Source organism: Procambarus clarkii, chromosome 35 (genome assembly GCF_040958095.1).
Source record: "Procambarus clarkii isolate CNS0578487 chromosome 35, FALCON_Pclarkii_2.0, whole genome shotgun sequence".
In the NCBI taxonomy this organism is placed as follows: Eukaryota; Metazoa; Arthropoda; class Malacostraca; order Decapoda; family Cambaridae; genus Procambarus; species Procambarus clarkii.
In genome coordinates this window covers 7,933,831-7,951,537 of record NC_091184.1, presented here as the reverse complement: position 1 = coordinate 7,951,537, position 17,707 = coordinate 7,933,831, and the positions used below count along the sequence as shown (strand labels likewise).

Here is a 17,707-nt window from a genome sequence, read left to right as displayed (position 1 = left end):
GTTAGAGTGATGATGCACTGTACATGTATTTGAAAAGAAAAAAATGCAGGAATAGAGAAGTGATTGCAAATATTATTCAGCAGATATGTAAGTAATAAAATTTAGCAGATACTGTATATAAGTAATAAAATTTACCAGATATAAAAGTAAAAATAATAAAGAACAGAAGAGTGGGAAATTAGATAATTAATCAATTAAGATTTCTAGAGTAAACGAACTGAGATTCAAATAATTAATCAAATGGAATACAAATAATTAGCTAAGTTAAGAATTATATTAATATTGTAATACAGTGATACCTCGGTTTAAGAGTTTAATCTGTTCCTGGAGACAGCTCGTAACCCGAAAACTCGTAACCCGAAGCTAATTTCCCCATAAGAAATAATGGGAAATGAATTAATCCGTTCCAGACTACCCAAAAACCTCCCTTCAATCTAAATTTTATACTTAATTCAACTAAATCTACACTACACACCCTCTGAAATGCAAATAGTGTATAGTTTTGCTCAATCAGGGGTGCGCATAACACCTTAACCACTGCACTGTGCCAAACGACAAATGCCATTCGCCAATTACTGCACCAACTGACAAAAGTATTTTTTGTTCAAGTTATTACTTACCATTGGTGATGAATGCTGTAGACGTATGAACGATGGTGAGGAGGGGAGAGGAGGAGGAGAGGGGTTACTGTTTGGAAGAGGAGTCCCCTTCCATTATAACATCAGGCAGTGAGGACCTCTCAGGGGTGCATTCTCTGGCACGTTTTGCCTGCATACCACTAGGTCCTGGTTGTGGCTCACTGCTCGATGTTCTCACAACATATCTGTCCATGGAAGCTTGTTTTTCCCTTTTGCGCAAGATGTCTCAGTAGTAAGGCATCACAATGTCATTCAAAAGATTAAGGCAACGGCCTACTACAGCTTTCTCTGGGTGAGTCTTTTCAATAAAAGTTTGAATCTCTTCCCACATCTGACACACCTTAATTTCTGCAGAAGGTACATTCGCTACTGCCTCATCCTCCTCCACTGGAGAATCATCAGCTCGGTCGTCTTGCTGTTCCTTTTGAAGGGCTTGGAGTTCTTTGGTGGTCAGTTCTTCGTTGTGTTCTTCCACCAACTCCTCCACATCTCCATCCAATTCCAAGCCCATTTGCCGGCCCAGAGTAACAATTTCCTCAACAATAGGCGCATCATTTACAGGCTCAAACCCCTCCGGTCGTTGTCGCTGCCAAACCGGCTCAGGTTTGTGAGCTGGTCGGCCGAGCGGACAGCACACTGGACTTGTGATCCTGTGGTCCTGGGTTCGATCCCAGGCGCCGGCGAGAAACAATGGGCAGAGTTTCTTTCACCCTATGCCCCTGTTACCTAGCAGTAAAATAGGTACCTGGGTGTTAGTCAGCTGTCACGGGCTGCTTCCTGGGGGTGGAGGCCTGGTCGAGGACCGGGCCGTGGGGACACTAAAAAAAGCCCCGAAATCATCTCAAGATAACCTCAAAGTCTTGTTCTGTCACACATTCAGGCCACAATTTTTTCCAGCCAGAGATCAGGGTTCTTTGAGTCACTTCTTGCCAGGCTTTGTCAACGAGTTTTAAAGCACTACAAATGTTAAAATGGTGTTTCCAGAACTCTTTGAGGGTGAGGTTTGTGGCTTCAGTCAATTCAAAACATTTCTGGGAAAGTGCCCTTTCATAAAGTTCTTTAAAATTCGCTATGATTTTCTGGTCCATAGGCTGAATTAGAGGACTGGTGTTAGGCGGAAGGAACTTTACTGTGAGAAATTTATTGTATCTGGGCAACAAATCATCTTCCAAGCCTGGAGGATGAGCAGGAGCATTGTCGAGGAGAAGCAGGGCCTTGAGTGGCAAATGTTTCTCCTGCAGATATTTTTCTATGGCAGGGCACACCACTTCATTCACCCACTCCATAAAAAAAATCCTAGTCACCCATGCCTTATTATTAGCCTTCCACATCACATACATTTGGGTTTTCTGCACTTTATACTGTTTGAAAACCCTTGGATTTTCAGAATGATACACTAGCAAAGGTTTAATTTTCAAATCGCCACTCGCATTTGAACACAGCACAAGCGTAAACCTATCTTTCATAGGCTTGTGTCCGGGCAATGCTTTTTCCTCCTTGGTAATGTATGTCCTCTTAGGCAATCTTTTAAAGAACAGTCATGTTTCATCACAATTAAACACCTGTTGCGGTAGGTAACCCTCAGCCTCTGCAAACTCCTTAACTTCTTCAATAAATTTCTCGGCGGCTGGTTTGTCTGAGCTGGCAGCCTCCCCATGCCTCACAACACCATGAATACTACTTCTTTTTCTAAATTTCTCAAACCATCCTCTGCTTGCCTTAAAGTCTCTTTCTGCACTCGTTCCAGGGGTTTTCTTTACAAGGTCTTCGTGCAATACTCTGGCTTTCTCACAAATGATGGCCTCCGAAACAATATCACCCTTAAACTCCTTGTTGTGTATCCAAATTAATAACAACTTTTCCACTTCCTCAAGTATTTGTGGTCTTAGTTTCGTGATTGTTGATACTCCTTTTGCCACTTTGGCACTCATAATGTCCTTTTTCTTGGAAAGTATAGTGCATATCGTTGACGTGGATTTGTTGTACTGCCTACAAAGTTCAACAACACGTGCACCATTTTCATGCTTCCGAATGATCTCTTGCCTTGAACCTTACCACTGGCTTTCTTGGGACCCATTGCGATGTATATTATAACAAATTTTATGCTCAAATAGCAAAAACTCCGAAAATAAATGGTAAATCCTTGTGAAGAATTCAGGTGGGATAGTCACTGGGTGCGAGGCACTGGCAAACTGAGCGGCAATCGCCGAGCCACCACGCGCTAGGTCGGCCCGTACGCGTATCAACAAACTCGTATCCTGAGGCAACCCTCGTAACCCGATGCAAATTTTCCGAGCAAATCCTGCTCGTAACCCGAAAAACTCGTAACCAGGGACGCTCGTAAGCCGAGGTACCACTGTACATGAATATTATATGGTAATAATACAAGATGGGCAAGGATATGCAATATAAACAGGCAATACACAGGCAAAAAAAAAAAAAAAAGAGAAAGTGAGAATTAGACAATTAGATTAAGATTATGAATAAATAAATGGATTCAGATTCAAAATAATTAATAAAAAAGGAAAGATAATTAAATTAAAAATTCAGTAATCTCTTAAGATTGTAATACAGTAATATCATATGGTAATAAGACAAGTTGGATAAGGGTATGCAATAGAAACAAACACATATGGTCTGGAAACACTGATGTACTTAAAGCTTAAGAATCCATTAACAATACTGAAATATTAGACAACAAACAAGACTAGTAGCTAATATTAATGGGCAGATATATAAGTGAGAAATTAAATTATTAATTTTTAATTCACAAAGTAATGAATTAAACATTCAGATAATTTGACAAATTAAGAGTTCAAGGTTTATAACATTTTGGGAAATTGAAGTGTTAGTATCAACAGATAAATGGGTAAGTTGCAAATATTGTAAACTAAGAATCTGATAACTAGACAAATTAAGCATTCAAAAAATTATTACATTTTATAAAATTGAAGTCTTTGTAGTAATAGTTATAAGAGGGTAAATTATATGTATTTAAAGCCATTAATATAAAAAAGAAGCATTTAGTAATTAATATATATATATAAAAAACAAAATTTAAATATGGTTAGGCTAGGTAAGGCCTGATCACTCATGTGTTACTCTCAGCAATGACATTGGAAGTTCGCTGACTTCCAGTTATGTCACAATCAACAAAGAAAACCAGTAATTGTTGGACACTTTTGATTTCATGTCTTTTGCTGTTCTTTCTTAGCAATGATCGTTCCATTCCTGGTGTAGCACTGCTTGATAAGATTTGGGTTTTGTTTGTGAATATGATGCAGTCTGTAGAGGAGGATCAACGCTGCTTGGTAAGGCACTCATTATTATAAAGATTGGTTTTATATTTTGTAGCTGCTTGAATGACGTCTTACTTATCATTGGGATAAGCTAGTTTAGTGAGCATCTGTCTGGTGCTATGGTGATTGTTTTTATCTATTCTGATAGATTTAATAGTATCATTAAAGTTTATCTCTGATGTAATCAGTTGATGGGCTACATTTGAACAGTTTTGACCTTCTTGTTCTTCAGGCAGTTCAGTAGAGCTGATGATGAGCAAATCATGGAGTTTTTGTTAATACTGTTGTCTGGAGAGCCTGAAACACTTATAAATTCAGTACTACCTACCTAACTACACATGTTGTATTGCATATTAATGGGTTATAAGCCAGTCCAAACAGGGGTATAAGTATGAAATACTATAACTCTCATACTGGGTGGGGTGGATATTATGAGGGACTGGTGGCTCATTACAGTTGTCACTAACCTGTGTTGGTGAGTGTATTAATATCACTTTCACGCTTCGATGTCGCTTTCCAGTGACATCCGTTTTTTTTCCTGGGCCGTCTCGGATGACGCGGTCTGAAATCATCCATTAAAATATTTGTTAAAAATTAAAATTTTAACTGATCAATCTGGGTGTGGTTTCAAAATGAGCGCCTTTAGATTGCACACAATTTGATGCCAAAATGAAAGACGTAACATGAAAATTGATGTCAGAACACTGGAAAGATATAAATAATTTTGTGGTGATGAGCGTTAAAGTGTCCAAAAGTTAAAATATGTTAAAATTCTATTTATTGTTTTATTATTATGGGACTAGTTTTAAAATACGCCCCTTTAGATTGCGCACAATTTGATACCAAAATGAAAGACGTAACACGAAAATTGATGTCAGAACACTGGAAAAAATATTTAGTACAGTATTCTAGTACACTGGTACCTCGCATAACGATCGCCCCAAAAGACGAACATATTGGGTAACGAACGTCCCAATCGGTGTCAAATCGTCGCGTATGACGAACGCTGGTTTGAGTAACGTCAACACCACATGGTGGGCCAGGTGGGGTCGCGCTGCTTTTTGCACATTCTTAGACGCCTCCGACGATGCACATAAATTATGTTGTTCTTGTTTAAAGATGCTAATGATGCTGGGATATAAAAGGATGACTGCTGAGATGTTGCAAAGCATTGACGTTTTTGTAGGAAAAAAAGAAATGAAATGTCTGATATACAACAAATGTCAAAAAGGTTCGTTCAGTGTTCGGCAGGTAGGCTGCTCCATTATAACAATCTATCTTTGTTTCAAATGTGTTCCATTTGTTTTGTATTTGTCATTTACGTCTCAATAATGGAGAAGCCTACCCTACATACACTGAATAAACCATTATGACATTTTCCTTTCTTCAAATGTGTTTAATATTTATTTTTCATTTGTCTTATAGCAAAAGGTTCGTTCGGTGGTCGGCAGGTAGGCTGCTCCATGTTTCTTACATACAAAAAACGTAAATAATAAAAAAAATGAAGAATTTTGAAAACCAGAACAAATGTCAAAAAGGTTCGTTCGGTGGTCTACAGGTCGGCTGCTCCATGTTTCTCCAATAAAAAAAAACGAAAAATAAAAGAACTGTTGAAACAATTTGAAAAATGGACAAATGCCATAAAGGTTCGTTCAGTGTTTGTCGGGTAGGCTGCTCCATTATTGAGACATAAGTGACAAATACAAAACAAATGGAACACATTTGAAACAAAGAATGATTGTCATAATGGAGCAGCCTATCCAACAAACACTGAACGAACCTTTTGCTATAACAAATATGAAAGACAAGGGCTGCTGGCTGGGTTAGTACTGCGTGAGCAACCATTTGTGGCACACGTGCCTCTGGCTCTCAAACACCTGTCCCACACGGTGTTGAAAGACTGCGCTCAGTCGGTGCAATTCAGACCCTATTGTTTGAAGAACATAAGGGTCATAACATTGGTGAAGCTAGGCGCAATAAGGGCTTAACACAACGGTCGGATGCCAGGGATACAGCACCTATGAGGATGATACAGCGAGTGTATCCAGGTGTAGCTCTGAGCCCCACCCTTGCCATCTCGAATTTATATAGATGATACATAGATGAATCGTTTTCTGCGTTCAGTGATTCAGATTCAGATTCAGATGTTTATTCAGGTAAGGTATATACATACAAGTGATGTTACATTAATGGATTGATATATAGATAGAGCTAGTACATACAATGCCTAAAGCCACTATTATGCAATGCGTTTCGGGCAAGAAAACACCTGATGATGATGCATTTGATACAAGTAGCATAGATGAACAGTGTTAGCGGCTTCCATGGTGGTGTTGTTCATTGATATTTTCAAGAATACCTGAATCTCTTCCTGACTGATGGACACTCTTTGAGGCTAGCTGAATCTCTTCCTGACTGATGGACACTCTTTGAGGCTAGCTGAATTTCTTCCTGTGTGGGACCTTACAAAGCGATCTTTTCAAGACTACCTTACAAATTGAGCTTTTCCTATAATCGTTTCAATACTACCTTATGCTTTACAAGCTTGGCTACATACCACCTACAAGTACTAAAGCCAAGGGTGCACGCGAGTGCGTTATTTGCAAGCACACAGAACGATGAAACAGGAAACGAAAATCTATCTGTAGCTGGTGCAAGGAGAGCAAAGTCACGCTGTGTACCATGGACTACTTCGTTGACTATTACGCACCTCCAAAGTACTGAGTGTGTAATACAGTGTGTTACTGTGTAAATAGTATGTGAAACTGTACATATTGTAATTTTAGTGAATTTTTACCACGTAATATTGTGACTATAAACATTTATTGTGGACACATTACTGACACATGTATCACAGTTTCATGGAAAATTATGAACATTCTACTGTATACATATTGTAAAGGTCACAAATATGCATCATATACGATAAAAGAAACAAATAAAACCGCATTGGAAATGCATAGAAAAAACAACTTGAAAATATATTTGTGGCAACATGCGGTGCTTGAATGGCCTGCGCGACCGTGTCTGGGAGCTTCACACACGGCGACCAGGCCCTGATGACGTCACAGCGCACCTTGTCCACGCCCTCACAGCCAAAGTAAGTGTAATTTGGTAATTACTTTTACATAGACATGTTCAGGGAAGGTAATTTATCATTTTGCAAAGAAAAATGATGTTTTGTAGAACATTTGATGTCATGCACACTGGGGGAATTTCACAATAAACACAGTGCATCACACTGGTTACATGGGGGACACTCGTTTTGTATGACGTCCGTTTCACATGACGAACATGGAACGGATTAAATTCGTTATGCGAGGTACCACTGTATTTCTTTAGTTTTTGGCTATGATGAATTGTTCTAAAATTAATGGTAATTACTGTACTGTAGTGTATAGGCCGCTCCACATCCCCCTTATCCCCCCAGGTTATCCCTCCCAACGCTCCCCTCTCTCCCGATACCACCCACCCACCCCACCCTCTCCTACACCATGCGCCTCGAGCTGCCACAGCCGTACTGGATTAATACGGTACGGCCCGCGGCCTGGCTTTCATATCCGGACAATTCACTCCTTGTCTGGCTGACTGGATATTGCAACATTGGCAGCAAGTTAACCGGCCCAGATTTTTATCCGGACAAACACCTGATTTTCCGGCTCCTATGGACATTTTGGCCGGATATTGAGATAACTTTATCCGGTCACGATTTTGACCGTATAAGGGTGTTTTCCGGATATTCGAATCCCGGATAATCGAGTGTCTACAGTAATTATTTTGTGTGACATGGCATTGAAATATAGCTGTGTTTTTATCATACCGTAAATTTTGTGAGTATAGATTGTTTTTTTTTTTTTTTTTGTTTTTTCATTTAGTTTTTTTCAACTGTTTTTCTTATATTTCAGTGATGGGAACATCAGATCATTTGATGTTCCCAATTTTCTAATGGGAACATCAGATCATTTGGGAATGCATCAGACGAGGGAGTGGGGAATGGTGGGGAGGACGAGGGGACGGGAGTGGGGGGGGGGATTGTGAGGAGAGGACAGGGGAGGGGTAATGATGGGAAGGATGAGGGGATGGGGGAATTGGGGATGGTGACATGGGGACCGGGGAATGGAGAATGGTGGGGAGGACAGGGGGAGTGGGTGATGGTGAAGAGGATGAGGGGACGGGGAGGGGGGAGGGGGGGAATTGTCGGGCGGATGAGTTGATGGGGGAGTGAGAGATGGTTGGGAGGATGAGGGGACCGGGGAATGGTGGGGAGGACTGGGAGACAGGGGAAGGTTGCTGTGGCTCAACAACGCACATGCGTTGCTGAGCCACAACAATGTGTGGCCAAGTACAGCTAGTAAGGAATAATGTATATTGGATTAATCAGTTCCAAACCACAAAAATAAATACTGTATAGTTATACAATAATTAAGTGGAATAAATGCTAACACACTACACTTTACCTGTACTTTGGAGAGTTGATGGCATATGTGGAAACTAATGAGGCAGAGGAAGAGAGATGTTCTTTGGCAGGGGAGTTCCCTAACATTAAAACTTCTGGAAGTTGTGCTTCTGAGGTTCTTTCTCTTTTCTGTCTTTTTCTGTTTCCCTCATTACACTCACTGAATGTTTTCCTTACAAGAAACTTGTCCAAGGATGATTGGTTTTGCCTGTGCATTAAAATGTTTTTAAAATGAGACATAGCATTGTCATTCAACAGATTTTTAACACAGTTTGTCAAGGTGATAATTTCAAGAAAACGTTTGTACTTTCCCTCATTTTGCACACATTTCTTTTAATAGAGAACTAGATTTAGGCATACCAAACTCTGTAACAAGAGCTGACACTCAGGTACCACTCTCATATTTAGCTGTGAGTTCTTTCTTCATCTGTATCATGATTCTAACCGTTTTTCTTTTGCTAGGCTCATATTACAAACTTTCATAGGTGTCATGGTGACTTATTTACAATAAGAATATAAAAATATCCAAGAGAAAAGTGTAGTAGGTTGTGCACTGAACAACAGCTATGGTGAAACTGATGCGCCAGGGCGCGTGTTTACATCTGAATGCCGAGCAAACAGACGAATACCGAACATGAACACAGTGTCTGAATACCGAAAAGTGCGAATTATGAGCAGTGCAAATACCGAGGCTCCTCTGTACAAAGAAATTATGTAAATATTATGTAATTTGTATCGGTAAATACATTACAGTACCATAATATTACTTTTTGTTGTAAATTCTTCTAGGTTAACCAAATATTTTTTTCCACAGGATAACAACCCAGAGGAATGTTCAGTGTGTTTTAACAATTATGATGACAATCAGCTACGGCCTCGCACACTGCCTTGCGGACACACATTTTGCTCCCAGTGTATTAACAATGCTATCAAGAATGGGCAGCTGACCTGCCCCAGCTGCCGTGCCCAGCATGCTGCCACAGCTGCTACTCAGTTCCCAATTAATTATGGTATGGAGGCCCTTATCAGAAAACTAAAAGGTATCGAGGTTGTACTAGAAAAAACGTTACCAGCAAAACCCATTAAAGCTCCTGCGACAGGAATCAGTAAGACGTTACGTTCCCTGGTGCAGGAGCAGAAGAGCATTATCAGCATCCTCATTACTAGCTGTGAAGAGGTGCTGTCCCAGCTAGGGAAATACCGGGGGCAGCTGGGGGACTGGAAGGTTCACCACCTCCAGCTCCAGGACAGACTCTATGCTCTGGTAGAGCAGAACAAGTCAGCAATGAAGCTCTTGGAACTGGAGGATACCAGTGTGGTGGATATGACAACACAAGGAGAGGAAGGGAAAACTCAGCTGCAGGCCATGTTGGGGAGCCTCGACACAGTCAACACCCCACAGGAGGTTGGCACAACCATAGACACAGCTGATGGGTGCAAGATGAAGGTAGAAGATTGGCTCCGGAAGTGCCAGAAACTTTTCCCAGATGTCAAGACTGTCCACACCTCAGTGAAGGTACGCTGCTGAAGGTCATATTGCTCTCACCCAACTGTGTGTAGTATTGCCTCTATATAAACACTTTTGACATGGAGACACATCAAGATGAGAGTTGACTTTATATATAGGAAACTTTTTGCTCTAACACTTGATACATTTTTATTAATAAAGTCAACTGTCATCTTGGTGTTTCTCTACACTGTGGTCAGTGTAGAGAAACATTACTTATATTGTCCAGTTACAGTACTTTACTCAGAGCCTGATGCTTCATTATAGTCCAGTTACTTTACTCAGGGCCTGATGCTTCATTATAGTCCAGTTACTTTATTCAGAGCCTGATGCTTCATTATAGTCCAGTTACTTTACTCAGAGCCTGATGCTTCATTATAGTCCAGTCACTTTACTCAGAGCCTGATGCTTCATTATAGTCCAGTTACTTTACTCAGAGCCTGATGCTTCATTATAGTCCAGTTACTTTACTCAGAGCCTGATGCTTCATTATAGTCCAGTTACTTTACTCAGAGCCTGATGCTTCATTATAGTCCAGGTTCTAGCATTAATGTTTGTGTTGGTAATGACAGGTGCAGGAGACCATCAGGGAGGCCCTGGAGATGATGACCACAGAGACAGGTGCCACAGCTGACCCCGTACACCTGGGAGATTCAGCCTCCAGCATCATGAATAAAGTTCAGGAAATCACTGGAGAGATCCACCAGAAGCAATTAATAGTAAGTTTTTTATTTTCTCTCATAGGTCATATCACAAGATATTGAGTTGCGTTTTGAGGAGAGGAAGCCTGTTCCTAGGTTTATTGGGGTTCCCCAAGGTCAACTACTGACTTTCCTTAATATACAATCTAAAATAGTGGTCTAACTCCTGGATAAATATATTCTGGTAGGTGAACAGAGACATCAGGTGAAAGGAAACATGGGATACATTTCTGGCCTGCATGGTGATTGAACCCGTGATCCTCTATTGAACCCGGGATCCTGGCCCCCTCACAGAGGCACAGAGAGCGGGTGACACTCCACCAACCTACCGGGAAAGCATCCAGGAAGACAGTGAACCAAAACAGACCACTGCTGGGTTCGAAGAGACTGAAGCCTTGAAACTGCTAATAAACTCCCAAACAATGCCAGCACCAACCCCCTGCCAGTAGAGGGGGGCTGGAGCTACAGGTCCAACACCAACCTCCCTGACAGTAAAGGGGGGCTGGAGCTACAGGTCCAGCACCAACCCCCTGACAGTAAAGGGGGGCTGGAGCTACAGGTCCAGCACCAACCCCCTGCCAGTAGAGGGGGGCTGGAGCTACAGGTCCAGCACCAACCCCCTGCCAGTAGAGGGAGGCTGGAGCTACAGGTCCAGCACCAACCCCCTGCCAGTAGAGGGGGGCTGGAGCTACAGGTTCGGCACCAACCCCCCCTGACAGTAGAGGGGGGCTGGAGCTACAGGTCCAGCACCATCCCCCTACCAGTAGAGGCGGTGCTGGAGCTACAGGTCCAGGACCAACCCCCTGCCAGTAGAGGAGCTGGAGCTACAGGTCCAGCACCAACCCCCTACCGGTAGAGGGGGGGGGAGGGCTGGAGCTACTATTCCAGCACCAACCCCCCCTGCCAGTAGAGGGAAGGCTGGAGCTACAGTTCCAGCTCCAAACCCCCTGCCAGTAGATGGGGGGCTGGAGCTACAGGTCTAGCACCAACCCCCTGCCAGTAGAGGGGGGGGGGGGCTGGAGCTACAGGTCCAGCACCAACCCCCTGCCAGTAGAGGGAGGCTGGAGCTACAGGTCCTGCACCAACCCTTTGCCAGTAGAGGGGAGGGGGGCTGGAGCTACAGGTCTAGCACCAACCCCCTGCCAGTAGAGGGAGGCTTGAGCTACAGGTCCAGTACGAACCCCCTGCCAGTAGAGGGGAGGCTGGAGCTACAGGTCCAGCACCAAACACCCTGCCAGTGGACGGGGGCTGGAGCTACAGGTCCAGCACCAACCCCCTGCCAGTAGAAGGAGGGCTGGAGCTACACGTCCAGCCCCAACGCCCTGCCAGTAGAGGGGGGGGGGGCTGGAGCTACATGCCCAGCACCAACCCCCTGCCAGTAGAGGGGGAGGGGCTGGAGCCACAGATCCAGCACCAACCCCCTGCCAGTAGAGGGGGGCTGGAGCTACAGGTCCAGCACCAACCCCCTGCCAGTAGAGGAGGGCTGAAGCTACAGGCCCAGCACCAACACCCTGCCAGTAGAGAGGGGGGGCTGGAGCTACAGGTCCAGCACCAACCCCCTGCCAGTAGAGGGGGGCTGGAGCTACAGGCCCAGCACCAACCCCCCCGCTAGTAGAGGAGGGCTGGAGCTACAGGTCCAGCACCAACCCCCTGCCAGTAGAAGGGGGCTGGAGTTACAGGTTCTGCACCAACCTCCTGCCACTAGAGGGGGGCTGAAGTTATAGATCCAGCACCAACCTCCTGCCAGTAGAGGGGGGCTGGAGCTACAGGTCCAGCACCAACCCCCTGCCAGTGGAGGGGGCTGGAGCTACAGGCCCAGCACCAACCCTCTGCCAGTAGAGGGGGGCTGGAGCTCCAGGTCCAACACCAACCCCCTGCCAGTAGAGGGGGGCTGGAGCTACATGTCCAGCACCAAACCCCTGCCAGTAGAGGCGGGGCTGGAGCTACAGGTCCAGCACCAACCCCCTGCCAGTAGAGGTGGGCTGGAGCTACAGGTCCAGCACAACCCTCCCTGCCATTAGAGGAGGGCTGGAGCTACAGGTCCAGCACCAACCCCCTGCCAGTATAGGGGGGCTCGAGCTACAGGTCCAGCACCAACCCCCTGCAAGTAGATGGGGACTGGAGCTACAGGCCCAGCACCAACCCCCCTGCCAGTAGAGGTGGGCTGGAGCTACAGGTCCAGCACCAACCCCCTGCCAGTAGAGGTGGGCTGGAGCTACAGGTCCAGCACAACCCTCCCTGCCATTAGAGGAGGGCGGGAGCTACAGGTCCAGCACCAACCCCCTGCCAGTACAGGGGGGCTGGAGCTACAGGTCCAGCACCAACCCCCTGCCAGTAGAGGTGGGCTGGAGCTACAGGTCCAGCACAACCCTCCCTGCCAGTAGAGGGGGGCTGGAGTGACAGGTCCAGCACCACCCCCTGCTAGTAGAGGGGGGGGGGCTGGAGCTACAGGTCCAGAACCAACCCCCTGCCAGTAGAGAGGGGGGCTGGAGCTACAGGTCCAGCACCACCCCCTGCTAGTAGAGGGGGGCTGGAGCTACAGGTCCAGCACCAACCCCCTGCCAGTAGAGGTGGACTGGAGCTACAGGTCCAGCACCAACCCCCCTGCCAGTAGAGGTGGGCTTGAGCTACAGGTCCATCACCAACCCCCTGTCAGTATAGGGGGACTGGAGCTACAGGTCCAGCACCAACCCCCCTGCCAGTAGAGGTGGGCTTGAGCTACAGGTCCAGTACGAACCCCCTGCCAGTAGAGGGGGGCTCGAGCTACAGGTCTAGCACCAACCCCCTGCCAGTAGAGGGGTACTGGAGCTGCAAGTCCAGCACCATCCCTCTGCCAGTAAAGGGGGACTGGAGCTACAAGTCCAGCACCAACTCCCTACCAGTAGAGGGGTACTGGAGCTGCAAGTCCAGCACCATCCTCTGCTATTAGAGGGGGGCTGGAACTACAAGTCCAGCACCAACCCTCTGCCAGTAGAGGGGCTGGAGCTACAGGTCCAGCACCAACCCCCTGCCAGTAGAGGGGAGCTGGAACTACAGGTCCAGCACCAACCCCCTGCCAGTAGATGGAAGCTGGAGCTACAGGTCCAGCACCAACCCCCTGCCAGTAGGGGGGGGGGGATTGGAGATACAGGTCCAGCACCAACCCCGTGCCAGTAGAGAGGGGCTGGAGCTACAGGTCCAGCACCAACCCCCTGTCAGTAGAGGGTGACTGGAGCTACAGGTCCAGCACGAACCCCCTGCCAGTATGGGGGGTGGGGGGATTGGAGCTACAGGTCCAGCACCAACCCCCTGCTAGTAGGGGGGGGGGAATTGGAGCTACAAGTCCAGCACCAACCCCGTGCCAGTAGAGAGGGGCTGGAGCTACAGGTCCAGCACCAACCCCGTGCCAGTAGAGTGAGGCTGGAGCTACAGGTCCAGCACCAACCCCCTGCCAGTAGAGGGGGGCTGGAGCTACAGGTCCAGCACCAACCCCCCACCCCTGCCAATAGAGGGGGGGGGGGGCTGGAGCTACATGTCCAGCACCAACCCCCTGTCAGTAGAGGGGGCTAGAGCTACAGGACCAGCACTAACCCTCTGCCAGTAGAAGGGGGGCTGGAGATACAGGTCCAGTACCAACCCCCTATCAGTAGAGGGGGCTGGAGCTACAGGACCAGCACCAACCCCCTGCCAGTAAAAGGGGGGCTGGAGATACAGGTCCAGTACCAACCCCCTGTAAGTAGAGGGGGGCTGGAGCTACAGGTTCAGCAACAACCCCCTGCCAGTAGAGGGGGGCTGGAACGACAGGTTCAGCACCAACCCCCTGCTATTAGAGGGGGGGCTGGAGCTACAGGTCCAGCACCAACTCCCTGCCAGTAGAGGGGGGGGGGGGCTGAAGCTACAGGTCCAGCACCAACATCCCCTGCCAGTAAAGGGTGGCTCGAGGTACAGGTCCTGCACCAACGCCCTGCCAGTAGAGGGGGGCTGGAGCTACAAGCCCAGCACCAATCCCCGGCCAGTAGAGGGGGCCTGAAGCTACAGGTCCAGCACCAACTATCCTTGCCAGTAGAGGGGGCTGGAGCTTCAGGTCCTGCACTAACCCCCTGCCAGTAGAGGGGGGCTGGAGCTACAGGCCCAGCACCAACCCCCGGCCAGTAGAGGGGGCCTGGAGCTACAGGTCCAGCACCAACCCCCTGCTGAAGAAGGGGGCTGGAGCTACAGGTCCAGTACCAACCCCCTGCCAGTAGAGGGGGGCTGGAGCTACAGGTCCAGCACCAATCCCTTGCCAGTAAAGGGGTGCTGGAGCTACAAGTCCTGCACCAACCCCCTGCCTGTAGGTGGTGGTTGGAGCTACAGGTCCAGCACCAACCCCCTGCCAGTAGAGGGGGGGGGGGCTGGAGCTACGGATCCAGCACCATCCCTCCCCTGCAAGTAGGGGGGGGGGGGACTGGAGCTACAGGTCCATCACCAACCCTCTGCCAGTAGAGGGGGGGCTGGAGCTACAGGTCTAGCGCTAACCCCCCTGCCAGTAAAGGGGGGGGGGCTGGAGCTACAGGTCTTGCACCAGCCCGCTGCCAGTAAAGGGGGGGGGCTGGAGCTTCTGGTCCAGAACCAACCATCTTCCAGTAGATGGGTGCTGGAGCAACAGGTCCAGCATTTGGGGGCTGACACTGGTGATAATGGGTCTGACACTGTCCAGAGGTGATAATGGGGCAGACATTGACCACAGGTGATAATGGGGCTGTCAGTGACCACAGTTGATAATGGGGCTGACACTGACCACAGGTGATAATGGGGCTGACACTGACCACAGGTCATAATTAGCTGACACTGTCCACAGCTGATAATGGGGCTGACACTGACCACAGGTCATAATGGGGCTGACACTGACCACAGGTGATAATGGGGCTGACACTGACCACAGGTGATAATGGGGCTGGGACTGACCACAGGTCATAATGGGCTGGGAGTGACCACCGGTGATAATGATACCTGGTACCTGGTTGATGGGGTTCTGGGAGTTCTTCTACTCCCCAAGCCCGGCCTGAGGCCAGGCTTGACTTGTGAGAGTTTGGTCCACCAGGCTGTTGCTTGAAGCGGCCCGCCGGGCCACGTACCCACCACAGCCCGGCTGATCCGGAACTTCTCTTAGAAAACCATCCAGTTTTCTCTTGAAGATGTCCACAGTTGTTCCGGCAATATTTCTTATAGTTGCTGGGAGGACGTTGAACAACCGTGGACCTCTGATGTTTATACAGTGCTCTCTGATTGTGCCTATGGCACATCTGCTCTTCACTGGTTCAATCTTGCATTTTCTTCCATATCGTTCACTCCAGTGCGTTGTTATTTTACTGTGTAGATTTGGGACCTGACCCTCCAATATTTTCCATGTGTATATTATTTGATATCTCTCTCGTCTCCTTTCTAGAGAATACATTTGGAGAGCTTTGAGACGATCCCAATAATTTAGGTGTTTTATCTCGTCTATGCGTGCCGTATATGTTCTCTGTATTCCTTCTATTTCAGCAATCTCTCCTGCTCTAAAGGGGGAAGTGAGTACTGAGCAGTACTCGAGACAGGACAACACAAGTGACTTGAAGAGTACAACCATTGTGATGGGATCCCTGGATTTGAAAGTTCTCGTAATCCATCCGATCATTTTTCTGGCTGACGCGATATTTGCTTGGTTATGCTCCCTAAATGTTAGATCGTCGGACATCATTATTCCCAAATCCTTGACATGGTGTTTTTCTACTATGGGAAGATTCGATTGTGTTTTGTACCCTGTATTATGTTTCAGATCCTCATTTTTGCCGTACCTGAGTACCTGAAATTTATCACTGTTAAACATCATGTTATTTTCTGTTGCCCAATTGAAAACTTTGTTGACATCTGCTTGTAGTTTTTCAATGTCTTCAGCAGAGGTAATTTTCATGCTGATTTTTGTGTCATCTGTAAAGGACGACACGAAGCTGTGACGTGTATTTTTGTCTATATCAGATATGAGAATAAGGAACAGTAGCGGTGCAAGGACTGTACCTTGAGGTACAGAGCTTTTAACGTCGCTTGGACTCAATTTTATCTGATTGCCTGTTACTCTTTGTGTTCTGTTCGACAGGAAATTGAGTATCCAGCGTCCTACTTTTCCAGTTATTCCCATTGACCTCATTTTGTGAGCTATCACCCCATGGTCACATTTGTCGAACGCCTTTGCAAAGTCTGTGTATACAACATCTACATTTTGCTTTTCTTCTAGGGCTTCTGTGATTTTGTCATAGTGGTTGAGTAACTGTGACAGACATGATCTTCCCGCTCTAAATCCATGTTGTCCTGGATTGTGCAATTCATTGTTTTCCATAAAACTAGAAATTTGATTCCTAATTACTCTTTCAAACACTTTTATTATGTGTGATGTTAGTGCAACTGGCCTATAATTTTTTGCCAAGGCAATGGGGCTGACACTGACCACAGGTGATAATGGAGCTGACACTGACCACAGGTGATAATGGGGCTGACACTGACCACAGGTGATAATGGGGCTGGAACTGACCACCGGTGATAATGAGGCTGACACTGACCACAGGTGATAATGGGGCTGACACTGACCACAGGTGATAATGGGGCTGACACTGACCACAGGTGATAATGGGGCTGACACTGACCACAGGTGATAATGGGGCCGACACTGACCACGGGGAGCCGGTCGGCCGAGCGGACAGCACGCGGGACTTGTGATCCTGTGGTCCTAGGTTCGATCCCAGGCACCGGCGAGAAACAATGGGCAGAGTTTCTTTCACCGTATGCCCCTGTTACCTAGCAGTAAACTAGGTACCTGGGTGTTAGTCAGCTGTCACGGGCTGCTTCCTGGGGGTGGAGGCCAGATCGAGGACCGGGCCGCGGGGACACTAAAAAAAAAAAAAAAAAAAAGCCCCGAAATCATCTAAAGATAACCTCAAGATAATGGGTCATAATGGGGCTGACACTGACCACAGGTGATAATGGGGCTGACACTAACCACAGGTCATAATGGGGCTGACACTGACCACAGGTGATAATGGGGCTGACACTCACCACAGGTGATAATGGGGCTGACACTATCCACAGGTGATACTGGGGATGACACTGACCAC

General features: G+C 47.0%; 1 protein-coding gene across 1 annotated transcript in view; it reads left to right on the top strand.

Annotated features, from left to right (window-relative positions):
• LOC138371314 (tripartite motif-containing protein 3-like) overlaps positions 1 to 9,921 on the top strand; it is a 29,747-nt gene extending 19,826 nt beyond the window's left edge. The window contains exon 3 of the mRNA XM_069336099.1: positions 9,208 to 9,921. Coding sequence (XP_069192200.1) covers positions 9,208 to 9,921 — 714 coding nt within the window. The remainder of the gene's footprint in view (positions 1 to 9,207) is intronic.
• Positions 9,922 to 17,707: the final 7,786 nt, after the last annotated feature.